The 19,549-nt window shown below is 43.0% G+C and overlaps 1 protein-coding gene across 2 annotated transcripts in view; it reads left to right on the top strand.

Annotated features, from left to right (window-relative positions):
* Positions 1-19,549, top strand: part of LOC310872558 (endophilin-B2-like) — a 38,338-nt gene that overhangs the window by 6,514 nt on the left and 12,275 nt on the right. For both annotated transcript variants that reach the window (XM_083784529.1, XM_083784528.1), the window contains exons 4-5: positions 9,850-9,983; positions 12,216-12,308. In XM_083784529.1, coding sequence (XP_083640655.1) covers positions 9,850-9,983; positions 12,216-12,308 — 227 coding nt within the window. The remainder of the gene's footprint in view (positions 1-9,849; positions 9,984-12,215; positions 12,309-19,549) is intronic.

Below are 19,549 nucleotides of genomic sequence, written 5' to 3'. Positions count from 1 at the left end.
TAACATAAGCCATGTTATGTCTATCAGCAGTGTGCTATTACCATGTTATGTCTATCAGCAGTGTGCTATTACCATGTTATGTCTATCAGCAGTGTGCTATTACCATGTTATGTCTATCAGCAGTGTGCTATTACCATGTTATGTCTATCAGCAGTGTGCTATTACCATGTTATGTCTATCAGCAGTGTGCTATTACCATGTTTTGTCTATCAGCAGTGTGCTATTACCATGTTTTGTCTATCAGCAGTGTGCTATTACCATGTTATGTCTATCAGCAGTGTGCTATTACCATGTTATGTCTATCAGCAGTGTGCTATTACCATGTTATGTCTATCAGCAGTGTGCTATTACCATGTTTTGTCTATCAGCAGTGTGCTATTACCATGTTATGTCTATCAGCAGTGTGCTATTACCATGTTATGTCTATCAGCAGTGTGCTATTACCATGTTATGTCTATCAGCAGTGTGCTATTACCATGTTATGTCTATCAGCAGTGTGCTATTACCATGTTATGTCTATCAGCAGTGTGCTATTACTTTAACATAAGCCATGTTATGTCTATCAGCAGTGTGCTATTACTTTAACATAAGCCATGTTATGTCTATCAGCAGTGTGCTATTACTTTAACATAAGCCATGTTATGTCTATCAGCAGTGTGCTATTACTTTAACATAAGCCATGTTATGTCTATCAGCAGTGTGCTATTACTTTAACATAAGCCATGTTATGTCTATCAGCAGTGTGCTATTACTTTAACATAAGCCATGTTATGTCTATCAGCAGTGTGCTATTACTTTAACATAAGCCATGTTATGTCTATCAGCAGTGTGCTATTACTTTAACATAAGCCATGTTATGTTATGTCTATCAGCAGTGTGCTATTACGTTAACATAAGCCATGTTATGTCTATCAGCAGTGTGCTATTACTTTAACATAAGCCATGTTATGTCTATCAGCAGTGTGCTATTACGTTAACATAAGCCATGTTATGTCTATCAGCAGTGTGCTATTACTTTAACATAAGCCATGTTATGTCTATCAGCAGTGTGCTATTACGTTCTTCTGCTGTCTGCCCACAGGGTGAGAGTAAAGTCTAATAGATAATGAAAGCCATTGAGCTTTATTGCATTTCTTCCCCTCTTTTCCAATGATTCTGCCCTAAAGGCTGGCCTCTCTTCAATGATTCTGCCATAAAGGCTGGCCTCTCTGCCCTAAAGGCTGGCCTCTCTGCCCTAAAGGCTGGCCTCACTGCCCTAAAGGCTGGCCTCTCTGCCCTAAAGGCTGGCCTCTCTGCCCTAAAGGCTGGCCTCTCTGCCCTAAAGGCTGGCCTCTCTGCCCTAAAGGCTGGCCTCTCTTTCTGCCCACTGCCCTAAAGGCTGGCCTCTCTTCAATGATTCTGCCCTAAAGGCTGGCCTCTCTTCGTCAGCCCAATAGGAATAAATCACGGTCTCTCTCCCTCTCTGTTGAACACCAGGATCAATAGTGCTCTTTTTTAACAGCAGTCAGTTGTAGCCTCGTCTCCTCAGGCTGCAGCAGTATGTATTTAGGATATTTATCTGTAACAGCAGTCAGTCGTCTCCACAGGCTGCAGCAGTATGTATTTAGGATATTTATCTATAACAGCAGTCAGTCGTCTCCACAGGCTGCAGCAGTATGTATTTAGGATATTTATCTATAACAGCAGTCAGTCGTCTCCTCAGGCTGCAGCAGTATGTATTTAGGATATTTATCTGTAACAGCAGTCAGTCGTCTCCTCAGGCTGCAGCAGTATGTATTTAGGATATTTATCTATAACAGCAGTCAGTCGTCTCCTCAGGCTGCAGCAGTATGTATTTAGGATATTTATCTATAACAGCAGTCAGTCGTCTCCTCAGGCTGCAGCAGTATGTATTTAGGATATTTATCTATAACAGCAGCCAGTCGTCTCCTCAGGCTGCAGCAGTATGTATTTAGGATATTTATCTGTAACAGCAGTCAGTCGTCTCCTCAGGCTGCAGCAGTATGTATTTAGGATATTTATCTATAACAGCAGTCAGTCGTCTCCTCAGGCTGCAGCAGTATGTATTTAGGATATTTATCTATAACAGCAGTCAGTCGTCTCCACAGGCTGCAGCAGTATGTATTTAGGATATTTATCTGTAACAGCAGTCAGTCGTCTCCTCAGGCTGCAGCAGTATGTATTTAGGATATTTATCTGTAACAGCAGTCAGTCGTCTCCACAGGCTGCAGCAGTATGTATTTAGGATATTTATCTGTAACAGCAGTCAGTCGTCTCCTCAGGCTGCAGCAGTATGTATTTAGGATATTTATCTGTAACAGCAGTCAGTCGTCTCCACAGGCTGCAGCAGTATGTATTTAGGATATTTATCTGTAACAGCAGTCAGTCGTCTCCTCAGGCTGCAGCAGTATGTATTTAGGATATTTATCTCTAACATCAGTCAGTCGTCTCCACAGGCTGCAGCAGTATGTATTTAGGATATTTATCTGTAACAGCAGTCAGTCGTCTCCTCAGGCTGCAGCAGTATGTATTTAGGATATTTATCTATAACAGCAGTCAGTCGTCTCCTCAGGCTGCAGCAGTATGTATTTAGGATATTTATCTATAACAGCAGTCAGTCGTCTCCTCAGGCTGCAGCAGTATGTATTTAGGATATTTATCTATAACAGCAGTCAGTCGTCTCCACAGGCTGCAGCAGTATGTATTTAGGATATTTATCTGTAACAGCAGTCAGTCGTCTCCACAGGCTGCAGCAGTATGTATTTAGGATATTTATCTATAACAGCAGTCAGTCGTCTCCTCAGGCTGCAGCAGTATGTATTTAGGATATTTATCTATAACAGCAGTCAGTCGTCTCCTCAGGCTGCAGCAGTATGTATTTAGGATATTTATCTATAACAGCAGCCAGTCGTCTCCTCAGGCTGCAGCAGTATGTATTTAGGATATTTATCTGTAACAGCAGTCAGTCGTCTCCTCAGGCTGCAGCAGTATGTATTTAGGATATTTATCTATAACAGCAGTCAGTCGTCTCCTCAGGCTGCAGCAGTATGTATTTAGGATATTTATCTATAACAGCAGTCAGTCGTCTCCTCAGGCTGCAGCAGTATGTATTTAGGATATTTATCTATAACAGCAGTCAGTCGTCTCCTCAGGCTGCAGCAGTATGTATTTAGGATATTTATCTATAACAGCAGTCAGTCGTCTCCACAGGCTGCAGCAGTATGTATTTAGGATATTTATCTATAACAGCAGTCAGTCGTCTCCTCAGGCTGCAGCAGTATGTATTTAGGATATTTATCTATAACAGCAGCCAGTCGTCTCCTCAGGCTGCAGCAGTATGTATTTAGGATATTTATCTATAACAGCAGTCAGTCGTCTCCTCAGGCTGCAGCAGTATGTATTTAGGATATTTATCTATAACAGCAGTCAGTCGTCTCCTCAGGCTGCAGCAGTATGTATTTAGGATATTTATCTATAACAGCAGTCAGTCGTCTCCTCAGGCTGCAGCAGTATGTATTTAGGATATTTATCTATAACAGCAGTCAGTCGTCTCCTCAGGCTGCAGCAGTATGTATTTAGGATATTTATCTATAACATCAGTCAGTCGTCTCCTCAGGCTGCAGCAGTATGTATTTAGGATATTTATCTGTATCAGCAGTCAGTCGTCTCCTCAGGCTGCAGCAGTATGTATTTAAGATATTTATCTGTAACAGCAGTCAGTCGTCTCCTCAGGCTGCAGCAGTATGTATTTAGGATATTTATCTATAACAGCAGCCAGTCGTCTCCTCAGGCTGCAGCAGTATGTATTTAGGATATTTATCTATAACAGCAGTCAGTCGTCTCCTCAGGCTGCAGCAGTATGTATTTAGGATATTTATCTGTAACAGCAGTCAGTCGTCTCCTCAGGCTGCAGCAGTATGTATTTAGGATATTTATCTATAACAGCAGTCAGTCGTCTCCTCAGGCTGCAGCAGTATGTATTTAGGATATTTATCTATAACAGCAGTCAGTCGTCTCCTCAGGCTGCAGCAGTATGTATTTAGGATATTTATCTATAACAGCAGTCAGTCGTCTCCTCAGGCTGCAGCAGTATGTATTTAGGATATTTATCTATAACAGCAGTCAGTCGTCTCCACAGGCTGCAGCAGTATGTATTTAGGATATTTATCTATAACAGCAGTCAGTCGTCTCCTCAGGCTGCAGCAGTATGTATTTAGGATATTTATCTATAACAGCAGCCAGTCGTCTCCTCAGGCTGCAGCAGTATGTATTTAGGATATTTATCTATAACAGCAGTCAGTCGTCTCCTCAGGCTGCAGCAGTATGTATTTAGGATATTTATCTATAACAGCAGTCAGTCGTCTCCTCAGGCTGCAGCAGTATGTATTTAGGATATTTATCTATAACAGCAGTCAGTCGTCTCCTCAGGCTGCAGCAGTATGTATTTAGGATATTTATCTATAACAGCAGTCAGTCGTCTCCTCAGGCTGCAGCAGTATGTATTTAGGATATTTATCTGTAACAGCAGTCAGTCGTCTCCTCAGGCTGCAGCAGTATGTATTTAGGATATTTATCTATAACAGCAGTCAGTCGTCTCCTCAGGCTGCAGCAGTATGTATTTAGGATATTTATCTATAACAGCAGTCAGTCGTCTCCTCAGGCTGCAGCAGTATGTATTTAGGATATTTATCTATAACATCAGTCAGTCGTCTCCTCAGGCTGCAGCAGTATGTATTTAGGATATTTATCTGTATCAGCAGTCAGTCGTCTCCTCAGGCTGCAGCAGTATGTATTTAAGATATTTATCTGTAACAGCAGTCAGTCGTCTCCTCAGGCTGCAGCAGTATGTATTTAGGATATTTATCTATAACAGCAGCCAGTCGTCTCCTCAGGCTGCAGCAGTATGTATTTAGGATATTTATCTATAACAGCAGTCAGTCGTCTCCTCAGGCTGCAGCAGTATGTATTTAGGATATTTATCTGTAACAGCAGTCAGTCGTCTCCTCAGGCTGCAGCAGTATGTATTTAGGATATTTATCTATAACAGCAGTCAGTCGTCTCCTCAGGCTGCAGCAGTATGTATTTAGGATATTTATCTATAACAGCAGTCAGTCGTCTCCTCAGGCTGCAGCAGTATGTATTTAGGATATTTATCTGTAACAGCAGTCAGTCGTCTCCTCAGGCTGCAGCAGTATGTATTTAGGATATTTATCTATAACAGCAGTCAGTCGTCTCCTCAGGCTGCAGCAGTATGTATTTAGGATATTTATCTATAACAGCAGTCAGTCGTCTCCTCAGGCTGCAGCAGTATGTATTTAGGATATTTATCTATAACAGCAGTCAGTCGTCTCCTCAGGCTGCAGCAGTATGTATTTAGGATATTTATCTATAACAGCAGTCAGTCGTCTCCACAGGCTGCAGCAGTATGTATTTAGGATATTTATCTCTAACAGCAGTCAGTCGTCTCCTCAGGCTGCAGCAGTATGTATTTAAGATATTTATCTATAACAGCAGTCAGTCGTCTCCACAGGCTGCAGCAGTATGTATTTAGGATATTTATCTATAACAGCAGTCAGTCGTCTCCTCAGGCTGCAGCAGTATGTATTTAGGATATTTATCTGTAACAGCAGTCAGTCGTCTCCTCAGGCTGCAGCAGTATGTATTTAGGATATTTATCTGTAACAGCAGTCAGTCGTCTCCTCAGGCTGCAGCAGTATGTATTTAGGATATTTATCTGTAACAGCAGTCAGTCGTCTCCTCAGGCTGCAGCAGTATGTATTTAGGATATTTATCTATAACAGCAGTCAGTCGTCTCCTCAGGCTGCAGCAGTATGTATTTAGGATATTTATCTGTAACAGCAGTCAGTCGTCTCCTCAGGCTGCAGCAGTATGTATTTAGGATATTTATCTATAACAGCAGTCAGTCGTCTCCACAGGCTGCAGCAGTATGTATTTAGGATATTTATCTATAACAGCAGTCAGTCGTCTCCTCAGGCTGCAGCAGTATGTATTTAGGATATTTATCTATAACAGCAGTCAGTCGTCTCCACAGGCTGCAGCAGTATGTATTTAGGATATTTATCTATAACAGCAGTCAGTCGTCTCCACAGGCTGCAGCAGTATGTATTTAGGATATTTATCTGTAACAGCAGTCAGTCGTCTCCTCAGGCTGCAGCAGTATGTATTTAGGATATTTATCTTTAAAACAGATTCTATACATAGGACGTCTGAGAACGTCATAAGGATCCCGAAATATTAGTACTATTGACGTGTGAAGACGTCCTAGCGACGTCCCAGCGACGCGGGGCGAGATAAGAATATTCAGAATTTTTCCTATTTTTTTTTTTTGGCATTTCGCTTTTCGCTTGCCGTATGCTAACGCTCAGTGCAACTATTAGCTTGTCATTGACTCCCATGTTAGCGCGGTGGAAAGAATGACTCGTATCTCCTAATCCAGGGCGCTCTCCGCGATGATGAATGGATCGATATGCTGGCGCTTCATTTCTGCTCCTCATCCGTCTCTCCCGCAAAATATGAACGCTTTTTGGAGCGTAAAACAATATATTAAGATGATCGGGGATGTGAGGTCCCTTTGTAAAGTCAACTTTATTAGGCAAGTGTTTCCTGTTTCATGGCTTTCAAAGTAAAAGCGATCAGACAACTCTGGCACTCTATAGCCTTTATTTTGAAGGCACTTCCTGTACTAAATGTGTTAACAGCAGTCAGTCGTCTCCACAGGCTGCAGCAGTATATGTATTTAAGATATTTATCAGGGGTTTCTCATTAGGAATTTGTGGGGGGGGGGCGATACAGATAACCGATTCCTTTCTGCAGGATCGGCCAATTCCAATAAAATAAAATAACATGTTTATTGTTTATGTTTACTCTTCGCTACTACAGTATCTGTATGACACATTTTGGTAAGCTCTCCTTAAGAACCCCTTTTGGTGTTAGCATTATGTTATGCTTTAGCTATTGGAAAAATAGCAGCTCTACGAGCTTGTAGGTCTGCTATTATTTTTTAATCGAAGAACGACTGACATAGAAACATAGCTTTTTCAGAAAACTGGATGTAGAAGACATTTTTAGAATCTGATCTCAGGTCAAAATGGGTTAATAAAAACAAGAAATCATTAGGATTTTGCAATTGGGTAATTTGGCAGATCCCCGATAGTCATTTGGAATGTAAATGGTGTGATTAATATCAGTGGCTTTAGGAAGTTTAGGCCTATCATAAGAGCATGCCTTGTGACTGTTGAATGTTAACTGAATCCAGAATCAAAAGTCTTAGAAGAACCAGTGGCAATAACATGAATGATGTGTCCATGCAACTTCAAGGAATAGTGATTGTTTTTGTATTGATTAATGTATTGATTCTTGATTGATTCATTAGTACTGTTTTTCTTTCCACTGTTTTTTCCTCGCAAATAATCTTTATGACTAAAGAGATGCAGTCCTATCAAGTAACGTAATCAATGTTATGAAAGAATAGCATGTCCTAGATTTTGTGTGGTTACTAACTTACTGATTAGCAATTTGTGGCAGGATGGCCATGTTATAATGATGTAAAAATGGAGGAACATCATATGCTCATGTACGTTTGTTGATTTGTGGCTTTCCTTCAGTCAAATCCTTGAATAGTTCCTGATTTCCTAAAAGAACAACTTGCTGACACAGCACAATTTATTACTATGTTTTGAATACTTTGCGGTACTTGATATTGTTGCAGATAGAAAATATCTCTTTTTGCCAGATATCCAGTATGATAGATATGGTTTATTATGTATTAAACCTAAGTCCATAGATATGGTTTATTATGTATTAAACCTAAGTCCATAGATATGGTTTATTATGTATTAAACCTAAGTCCATAGATATGGTTTATTATGTATTAAACCTAAGTCCATAGATATGGTTTATTATGTATTAAACCTAAGTCCATAGATATGGTTTATTATGTATTAAACCTAAGTCCATAGATATGGTTTATTATGTATTAAACCTAAGCCCATAGATATGGTTTATTATGTATTAAACCTAAGTCCATAGATATGGTTTATTATGTATTAAACCTAAGCCCATACTTTTCATGTGAGGTGTTGTATAACAAATTAGATTTAAAAAAAAGACATTGTTCAGTATCGGCCAATGGCACTAGCAAGTGCTGGTTTCTCGGCACAAGCCTTTCACTGATACTGTGTCAGATCCCATGAATAATGTGTGGGTCTGTGACCCACACGTAGGCACGCTTATATGTCTGCCACCTTCTCAATCTGTTTTATGGGCTGGGAAACACACTTTGGTTCACACCTCTGTGTCTACATTGAAAAGAATCTACCTACCTACCTACCACTTTTATCAATTTTCTGTAATTAAGAGTAAATACAATTCTGTAGGTGTATTGGGTAACAAGACTACTCGCCCCGTTTCTGTTTTACTCCCAGAATTCTCCCCAGTGAGGGGTGGGAGAGGCTGGACAGCAGACGGCTGGACTTTGAATTTCTCTAACTATAAACTTTCATGACAGCAGAACAGCCTAAGTACAAATATAATTCATGAAAAGCTACTACAGTGAAGTCTGTTCACAGAAGTTGTTGTAGGATATGTGGGGATTATCTGACGAGGTACCATTTGAGGGGGCAAAACCTTACATATACTAAATAATACTAAATTGTTTATAGGTTCAATATAAGTCAAATAATATAGCCTTTCCACAGGAGTATCTTTTTATATTTTTCCAAAAAGAATACAAACAGCCAATAGCATATTACAAGTTATCCCCCTCACTGAGGAAAATTCCGTGAGGAAAAACGGGCAAGCACCGGGGCGAGTAGTCCAGTATTCGGTGTCTTGTGTCTTGTTGTGCTTGTAGTTTGGTATCTCGGTTGCGGTCTATCCATTATTCATGTCTGTGCTGCTACCTGCTGGAGCTGCACGTCTCCTCATGTCGGCATACATTGCGTTGGTAACAAACCTAGCAACAGTTGTGCCTTTTAGTTTAACCCATTCTGACCTGAGATCAGATTCATACAAGGTTTCCACTGTGGACACACACTGGTCTGATGAACCCATTCTGACCTGAGATCAGATTCATACGAGGTTTCCACTGGACACACACTGGGTCTGATTAACCCATTCTGACCTGAGCTCAGATTCTAAAAATGTCAGTCGCTCTTCGATTTTTCAAAAAATAGCAGACCTACAAGCTCATAGCGCGCCACTCGGTGGCGCGCTATGAGCTTGTAGGTCTGCTATTTTTCAATAGCTAAACTTTAGCTATTGAAAAATAGCAGATCTACAAGCTGATACAAGATCTAAAGCATAACATGATGCCGACACCAAAATGGGTTCCCGTTCAGAATGGGTTAATGCCGATGTCCATACAGTATACAGCAACAAATCAAAGGCTGCTATAAATTATTACATTTATGATATGATGTATGACTTGGCACATTTTGAAAATAGCCGATCTACAAGCTCATAACGTGTTGAATTGTGACACAATGTGAGCTTTTATTGCTGCTTTAAAATAATTATGTTCCCCTCCAAATGTGATTACTTTAAATTGTTTTATAATCAATTAAATGCATTAGTTCGATTGACTGTTAACCCCACTGAAAGGGGTGGGAAATAATTTCAAATTTCCAGATCGATTTGATTTGTATAACTTTCAGATTTCCACTCTGGATATCATCTCTCAAGTGTTGTAGATCATTTCATAGTTTAACCATAGTCTATGAGCTGTGGCCTACTTTGCTGACATGTCAGGCTTTTTGATTCATATTCTGGTTATTATGGAAATTAATGTGTGTGTTTGTATGCATCTTTTATGCATTTTTCTCCCAATAGGAACCACTTTGATCAAGGTGGGAGAATGTGAGAGGAGGCTTGGTGGTGCAGAGAGGGAGTTCCTCCAGGCTTCCGCCATCGGCTTCCTCAACCCACTGCGTAACTTTCTGGAAGGAGACTGGAGGACCATCTCAGTGAGTTTTACCCATTTAGGCCATTGTTTTAAGTGTTTTTACTTCTGGATCTCATTATATTTTATTTATTATATCGTCATATACTTACTTAAATATAAAAACTAGATTTGTCCTCAACAGCCCATATATGTTTAGAGTCTTAATGAGGAAGTTGTAACAATCGCCCTCTACACGACAAGGACAATCATTAACTAAGGAATAAATCAGCAGGATCGTAGGGTTTATGTAGAGATGCTCATTAACTAAGGAATAAATCAGCAGGATCGTAGGGTTTATGTAGAGATGCTCATTAACTAAGGAATAAATCAGCAGGATCGTAGGGTTTATGTAGAGATGCTCATTAACTAAGGAATAAATCAGCAGGATCGTAGGGTTTATGTAGAGATGCTCCAATAGGATCGTAGGGTTTATGTAGAGATGCTCATTAACTAAGGAATAAATCAGCAGGATCGTAGGGTTTATGTAGAGATGCTCCAATAGGATCGTAGGGTTTATGTAGAGATGCTCATTAACTAAGGAATAAATCAGCAGGATCGTAGGGTTTATGTAGAGATGCTCATTAACTAAGGAATAAATCAGCAGGATCGTAGGGTTTATGTAGAGATGAATAAATCAGCAGGATCGTAGGGTTTATGTAGAGATGCTCAGGATCGTAGGGTTTATGTAGAGATGCTCAGGATCGTAGGGTTTATGTAGAGATGCTCAGGATCGTAGGGTTTATGTAGAGATGCTCAGGATCGTAGGGTTTATGTAGAGATGCTCAGGATCGTAGGGTTTATGTAGAGATGCTCAGGATCGTAGGGTTTATGTAGAGATGCTCAGGATCGTAGGGTTTATGTAGAGATGCTCAGGATCGTAGGGTTTATGTAGAGATGCTCAGGATCGTAGGGTTTATGTAGAGATGCTCAGGATCGTAGGGTTTATGTAGAGATGCTCAGGATCGTAGGGTTTATGTAGAGATGCTCAGGATCGTAGGGTTTATGTAGAGATGCTCAGGATCGTAGGGTTTATGTAGAGATGCTCAGGATCGTAGGGTTTATGTAGAGATGCTCAGGATCGTAGGGTTTATGTAGAGATGCTCAGGATCGTAGGGTTTATGTAGAGATGAATAAATCAGCAGGATCGTAGGGTTTATGTAGAGATGCTCAAATATTGTAGTTGACAAAACCAAAAGTAAACGATGCACTTCACAATGACGTCTCTCCCGGTCTCTTTCCCTACTAAATAAAATAAAAAAAACAAGAAAACAAACTTAAACAACAACAATAATCACTTTCAAACCCCCCCCCCCCCCCCCCCCCGCTCCAAACCGCTCCCAAAGTCAGCGGAACGAAACTGCGCTCGGAATTAACCACAGAATAAAGGCCGCGTCTTTCCTCCTCTTCAAACGAGGCGCGCGCACGCCAGAGTCTATAGTATTTTAATCCGACGCAACGAAAAGTTTCTCCGCTCCAAAACGATCCACGAAATGTGCGGGGTACCCCTTTAGTATTTGATCCTCCAAGAACAACTTTGGAAACCCTTCATCCCAACGCCGATCCCCGAGGGATCAGAACCCTTCATTCCAACGCCTCAGCGGTAGCAGCAGCTCTTAGACTCCAAACACCGGCAGGTGACCCTTCATTCTAAACGCCGATCCCCGAGGGATCGGAACCCTTCATTCCAACGCCCATCCCCGAGGGCAGCAGCATGCGTGGGTCTATCCGACGGGCCCGACTGGTCTTTAGTTATTATGGCGTTTAAACTATCCTGTCTGTTCAAACGTAAAACGCTCTCTGGCCCCTGGAGCTCCTCTTCTCCTCCGTGTAGGACTACACCCTGTTTGTCCTCTCTTCCCCGTGTGTCACTTCCTCTCCTGGTAAACTCGGGGTGGTGACATCAACCAGTCACTGACACCTGTCAATCACCCCCTGTACCAGACCCGTTACCTTTCATATACGAATAAGAAAGAACAAGATTCTCACAATACATAATGTTACATAATGTCTTTCTGTACAGAAAATGTACAACATTAATAATGTACTTTTGTCACAAAGTGTTATTATGTTTTAACTTGAGATGTTCAGCTTTTCCAGTCAAAGAACTCTGAATGCAGCCACCAGAGGGTAGCAGTGTAGATCACAGGATAAAGAGTGAACTTTAGAACCTACTAAATATGAAGTACATTTTGCATCATTGCGTCAGTAGTTACTTTGACAAGTCTCTCTTTCTGCCGTCGATGTGGTCCTTCAGAAAGAGAGGCGTCTCCTGGAGAACCGTCGTCTGGACCTGGACTCCTGTAAGGCCCGTCTGAAGAAGGCCAAGTTGGCTGAAGCTAAGGCTGCGGTGAGTTCCCCTTTCACGTCCTTCTCCACGTCATCTCTGACCCCCCCCCAAACACCCGACTCACCCATCACTCCTTTAATCCTTTACTGGCTGGCACTGGGGTGTTTTCCCTCTGACTAACATGTGTTTCTATTCTAATGTTCACAGTGCGAGGGAGATGTGAGTATTTTTTAAATATTGTGTTATCCCTCTCCCGCCTTTCTCACATGCTTTGGCAATTTCTCCATTGGCACTGTGGAATGTGATTATTCACACAGCTACGGGGAAAGGCAATGAGGGGGAAGGGGAACAACCTTCTTTAAACTATTTTAGTGAACTTAATGAACTTATAACAAAGTACGAGTGTAACACCAGCCAAAAAGCCACTTTTGTGTAAATGTTGTTACTTCCTAAAAACAAAGTAATTAGCGGTAATGGACCTTGCGGTAAGCACCACCCCGCTCCGGCCCGGCCCCGGGCCAAGTAGGACACGCTTGCTGCTCCTACGCTGAGGACCGTGTTATGTCTGCGTTTTTACCAAGAGGAATAGAAGTATTCATATCAAGAACATCCATACTATAATAACGCCATGGTGAAAACGTTGCTGTTGGGCGTCCTGCAACAGTGCTTCATACTGTAGGTACCCAGGAAGCAATCACTTTCACCTAGAAACTCCATTCACACTTTTTATAATTCAGCTGACTGTGGAGACACATGCTGGAACGTTTTTACTTTGAAATGTTTTATAGTTTCTGAGTTATTTAACTTAAATGCCCAATGCATTCTCAATGGGAATAACACAAACTTTGGCACCACGTATTATTATTTTGTATAAAAACCAATCTTTCTTGTGTAGGTGTGCTTTGTAACTTTCCCCACGTTCAGTTGCTTGTGTGGACTGCCACATATCTTCACCTACAGCCATTCACGTCTGTCCCCCTCCCCACTGTGGATCAGAACCATTCACGTCTGTCCCCCTTCACACTGTGGATCAGAACCATTCACGTCTATCCCCCTTCCCACTGTGGATCAGAACCATTCACGTCTGTCCCCCTTCCCCTGTGGATCAGAACCATTCACGTCTATCCCCCTTCCCACTGTGGATCAGAACCATTCACTTCTATCCCCCTTCCCACTGTGGTTCAGAACCATTCACGTCTATCCCCCTTCCCACTGTGGATCAGAACCATTCACGTCTATCCCCCTTCCCACTGTGGATCAGAACCATTCACGTCTATCCCCCTTCCCACTGTGGATCAGAACCATTCACTTCTATCCCCCTTCCCACTGTGGATCAGAACCATTCACGTCTATCCCCCTTCCCACTGTGGATCAGAACCATTCACGTCTGTCCCCCTTCCCACTGTGGTTCAGAACCATTCACGTCTGTCCCCCTTCCCACTGTGGATCAGAACCATTCACGTCTGTCCCCCTTCCCACTGTGGTTCAGAACCATTCACGTCTGTCCCCCTTCCCACTGTGGTTCAGAACCATTCACGTCTGTCCCCCTTCCCACTGTGGATCAGAACCATTCACGTCTATCCCCCTTCCCACTGTGGATCAGAACCATTCACGTCTATCCCCCTTCCCACTACTTCAGAACCATTCACTTCTATCCCCCTTCCCACTGTGGATCAGAACCATTCACGTCTATCCCCCTTCCCACTGTGGTTCAGAACCATTCACTTCTATCCCCCCTTCCCACTGTGGTTCAGAACCATTCACGTCTGTCCCCCTTCCCACTGTGGATCAGAACCATTCACTTCTATCCCCCCTTCCCACTGTGGTTCAGAACCATTCACTTCTATCCCCCCTTCCCACTGTGGTTCAGAACCATTCACGTCTGTCCCCCTTCCCACTGTGGATCAGAACCATTCACGTCTATCCCCCTCCCCCTGTGGTTCAGAACCATTCACGTCTATCCCCCTTCCCACTGTGGATCAGAACCATTCACGTCTATCCCCCTTCCCACTGTGGTTCAGAACCATTCACGTCTATCCCCCCCCCCCCTTCCCACTGTGGTTCAGAACCATTCACGTCTATCCCCCCCCCTTCCCACTGTGGATCAGAACCATTCACGTCTACCCCCCCCCCCCCCCTTCCCACTGTGGTTCAGAACCATTCACGTCTATCCCCCCCCCTTCCCCCTGTGGATCAGAACCATTCACGTCTATCCCCCTTCCCACTGTGGATCAGAACCATTCACGTCTATCCCCCTTCCCCCTGTGGATCAGAACCATTCACGTCTATCCCCCTTCCCACTGTGGATCAGAACCATTCACGTCTATCCCCCTTCCCACTGTGGATCAGAACCATTCACGTCTATCCCCCTTCCCACTGTGGATCAGAACCATTCACGTCTATCCCCCTTCCCACTGTGGATCAGAACCATTCACGTCTGTCCCCCCCCCTCCCCACTGTGGTTCAGAACCATTCACGTCTATCCCCCTTCCCACTGTGGATCAGAACCATTCACGTCTATCCCCCTTCCCACTGTGGATCAGAACCATTCACGTCTATCCCCCTTCCCACTACTTCAGAACCATTCACGTCTGTCCCCCTTCCCACTGTGGATCAGAACCATTCACGTCTATCCCCCTTCCCACTGTGGATCAGAACCATTCACGTCTGTCCCCCTTCCCACTGTGGTTCAGAACCATTCACGTCTATCCCCCTTCCCACTGTGGATCAGAACCATTCACGTCTATCCCCCTTCCCACTGTGGATCAGAACCATTCACGTCTGTCCCCCTTCCCACTGTGGTTCAGAACCATTCACGTCTATCCCCCTTCCCACTGTGGTTCAGAACCATTCACGTCTATCCCCCTTCCCCCTGTGGATCAGAACCATTCACGTCTATCCCCCTTCCCACTGTGGTTCAGAACCATTCACGTCTGTCCCCCTTCCCACTGTGGTTCAGAACCATTCACGTCTATCCCCCTTCCCACTGTGGATCAGAACCATTCACGTCTATCCCCCTTCCCACTGTGGTTCAGAACCATTCACGTCTGTCCCCCTTCCCACTGTGGATCAGAACCATTCACGTCTATCCCCCTTCCCACTGTGGATCAGAACCATTCACGTCTGTCCCCCTTCCCACTGTGGTTCAGAACCATTCACGTCTATCCCCCTTCCCACTGTGGATCAGAACCATTCACGTCTGTCCCCCTTCCCACTACTTCAGAACCATTCACGTCTATCCCCCTTCCCACTGTGGATCAGAACCATTCACGTCTATCCCCCTTCCCACTGTGGATCAGAACCATTCACGTCTGTCCCCCTTCCCACTACTTCAGAACCATTCACGTCTATCCCCCTTCCCACTGTGGATCAGAACCATTCACGTCTATCCCCCTTCCCCCTGTGGATCAGAACCATTCACGTCTGTCCCCCTTCCCACTACTTCAGAACCATTCACGTCTGTCCCCCTTCCCACTGTGGTTCAGAACCATTCACGTCTATCCCCCTTCCCACTACTTCAGAACCATTCACGTCTATCCCCCTTCCCACTGTGGATCAGAACCATTCACGTCTATCCCCCTTCCCACTGTGGATCAGAACCATTCACGTCTGTCCCCCTTCCCACTACTTCAGAACCATTCACGTCTATCCCCCTTCCCACTGTGGATCAGAACCATTCACGTCTATCCCCCTTCCCACTGTGGTTCAGAACCATTCACGTCTGTCCCCCTTCCCACTGTGGATCAGAACCATTCACGTCTATCCCCCCCCCTTCCCACTGTGGATCAGAACCATTCACGTCTATCCCCCTTCCCACTACTTCAGAACCATTCACGTCTGTCCCCCTTCCCACTACTTCAGAACCATTCACGTCTGTCCCCCTTCCCACTGTGGATCAGAACCATTCACGTCTGTCCCCCTTCCCACTGTGGTTCAGAACCATTCACGTCTATCCCCCTTCCCACTGTGGTTCAGAACCATTCACGTCTATCCCCCTCCCCACTGTGGATCAGAACCATTCACGTCTGTCCCCCTTCCCACTGTGGATCAGAACCATTCACGTCTATCCCCCCCCCCTTCCCACTGTGGATCAGAAACAGCGTTTGGTTTCCAAAAAGAACGCTGCTCAGTGCTTACCCTTTTCGGCACATTGTATCCAAAAAGTGAAGGTCTAAAAATAATTCTATTCCTCTTCGGAAAAACGGCGACATGATCGGGGTGGCGCTTACCGCAAGGTCCATTGTTAAATGGTGAAAGTAGTTGGCTATTTTTAAAATACTGATACCCAAAAATAATCGAATTCCTACTCTTATAACTATAATCTCATTATGACCTTTGAATCCAGAGCATCTGATCGCAATTGAAAGATTTGGATATATTTTTTGTTGGTTCCAGCCTCCAGGCGATTGGAAATTGAGACCCACCACACTGCTTATGGAGTTACTTTTGTGTCTTAAAACATTAGTTTTGCTCTGTTTCTCTCTCAAATCTTTTTCTCTTGTCTTGTTTGATTAATGTGTAACTCCATCCATGTATGCACCATTTGTGCTGAAATGCCTGGTCTCAAAGGTCCTAACTGTTCCATTCATGTATGCACCATTTGTGCTGAAATGCCTGGTCTCAAAGGTCCTAAAGCCTAATTCATGCTTTGGTGAAAAGGTGCCTTGCAACATGTTGCTCATTTGATTTCATTATGCAATATTTTGTCGAGTGACATCTCACGCAGCACTTTTTCGCAGAAGAATAAATTACATTTTATTGTCATCATGCTTGCCCCATCACACAATAACCAAGGAATGTTTATATAATATATACACCCTTTAAAAGACAACTTTAGTTTTTTTATCAACCAAGTTTCATGTTTTAGGTTGTTATTAGAGAAAGTATAAGATGAGTGTTAATTATTTTTCATTTGCTGCTTTCTTTCGTTTTAGCGATTTTAGCTGAAATTGATAGGGGGGCGGGGGCATTCGAACATGGGGCTAAATATGTATTTTTTTTTACACCATTTTATAGCAATGTATTTTTTTTTATTATTTACTATAGTCCTACTAGCCCCCAGGAAATTGCATCTGGCCACAAAAGATCACAGGATCTACTGAATGTGAAGGGGGGTAGTATAGGATCTACTGAATGTGTTGTATGGCACTTGCACCCCCTTCACATTCAGTGATCTTTTGTGGCCAGGTGTAATTTCTTGGGATCTAGTAGTAGTAAATAATAAAAAAAGTCGCTATAACATTTTGTAAAACAAAATACATGTTTAGCCCCATGTTTAGCATGTTTAGCCCCATGTTCGAATGCCTGTCAAATACATGTTTAGCCCCATGTTCGAATGCCTGTCAAATACATGTTTAGCCCCATGTTCGAATGCCTGTCAAATACATGTTTAGCCCCATGTTCGAATGCCTGTCAAATACATGTTTAGCCCCATGTTCGAATGCCTGTCAAATACATGTTTAGCCCCATGTTCGAATGCCTGTCAAAGAAATCCCTAAAATGAAAGAAAGCAGCAAATGAAAAAAAGATTAACACTCATCTTTTACTTTCTCTAATAACAACCTAAAACATGAACCTTGGTTGAACTAAAAACGAAAGTTGTCCTTTAGGATTCCATGCTAGTTTTCTTGACATGATCCTTTTCTTCCGTTTGATGGGGTATCAAAGGACTGATTGATGACAGCTCTGCCCCTTTGGGCTGCTGGCAAATCAGACTTTTGAAACCTACTGTATACGCATGAAAACAGCACGTGCTCTCTATATAGAAATATTGAATATTGAATATTGAATTGGTTGGGACAACCAGCAGCAAAGGGACTGTTCGTTATTTAGAATGAGGGGTCATTGGGGGATTTCATACTGCTCGGAAATAAAATGGCACGACCCTTCCCGACAGAAATATGTATTTTACTTGAATCATGTACCCTTGCTTTTGCCCCCACCAAATAATGATGAATAACGGTATAATATTTAAAACGTCCTATTGTTTCTATTGATCTGTTGGCATTCCGGTCTTGCCATCGCCACACACAAGTAACGAAGTACGAGCGGGGTGTGACGAGGGGAAGCTTTGAATGTGATGACTATGCGCACATTGAGCAGTGCATTACATAACATCCTGAAACCATTTAATTTAAATACCGGTATGCTGACTTGTTACTCAAAATAAGAATTCAACTTGGACACAAAGTTAAACATCCAGCCATCCACATGGCTTGTGGCTGTTGTCGTGAAGCAGCAGGCAGCGACTCCTCCAACTCTCAGTTTTTCAGTTGTAATACTTTGAAAGACTTTCTGCAGAGCAAGCAACAGTAGTCGTTGTGAACAGACCTTTGTCCTCTTATTGTGCAAGTTGTTCAAGTTTGCGCAAAGATTGACTGATATAGGGCCATGCATATATGTATATGTGTGTGTATATATCAGGGGGGCAGTCAGCCAGATATTTCGTGAAGCCTCTTTTGAAAAATCGGGACTTCCCGAAAGGTCATATAATGGCCTGTTGTGGCGCTGGACTGGACCCAAAAAACCCCATAGCTCCATAGAGGCCCATGTATTTGGGCCCAACTTTACCTAGACTGTATTACCTTAATAAACATGGTCATGAATACTTTCTGCTTCCAGTCACTAGTTTAAAGTCTCATTTCTAATGTCATAATATTCTTTTTGGAAAATTATGGTCCCATTTATAAAATAAATGACCATAAAGTCACGTATGTTCTGAGGGGCGTGGCTACCGTTACAGTCTATGATCAGGATCCCCCACCCACTCGAGTCAAAATAAAAACCAACGTTGAAGAAGGGGGGAAGTCCCGCCTCGTTGTCTGGGCCAGCCAATGGCCAGCTGGGCCCAAACGGATCAAGAAAGATGGCGACTTACAGTGCATTAGAGTGCAAGGAATTTCAGGCTTCATTTTACGTTCATGTTAGACCCGGGGAACGCTTTGTCCATATTTTTTACAGTCTATGGTATATATATATATATATTTTTTTTTTATGGATACAAATTTGTATGAACCTCCCTTGGACTAGAATGACAAACCATAACCCTCCCCTGTTTTCCTCCATACCGTAAGTTTCCGTAAATTTCCGAATGGTCCCTTACAATTAGTCACCGTACAGTCAATGTCCGGTTTATTGTTTGATAGACAGGTTGGTTTCGGTCACAGGTGGAGGAACAATTGCCTGTGAATTTGGAAAGGATGTTTATTGTTTATGCCTTCCACACGTACAGTATGCTGTGTGTACTTATGGGTTGTTGCATCATCCGCCTACACAGCTGGCTTCTGTAAATATTTGACCCG

This window comes from Protomyctophum parallelum (assembly GCF_964188405.1).
Source record: "Protomyctophum parallelum genome assembly, chromosome: 15".
Lineage (NCBI taxonomy): Eukaryota > Metazoa > Chordata > Actinopteri > Myctophiformes > Myctophidae > Protomyctophum > Protomyctophum parallelum.
This window is presented reverse-complemented; position numbering and strand designations above follow the sequence as displayed.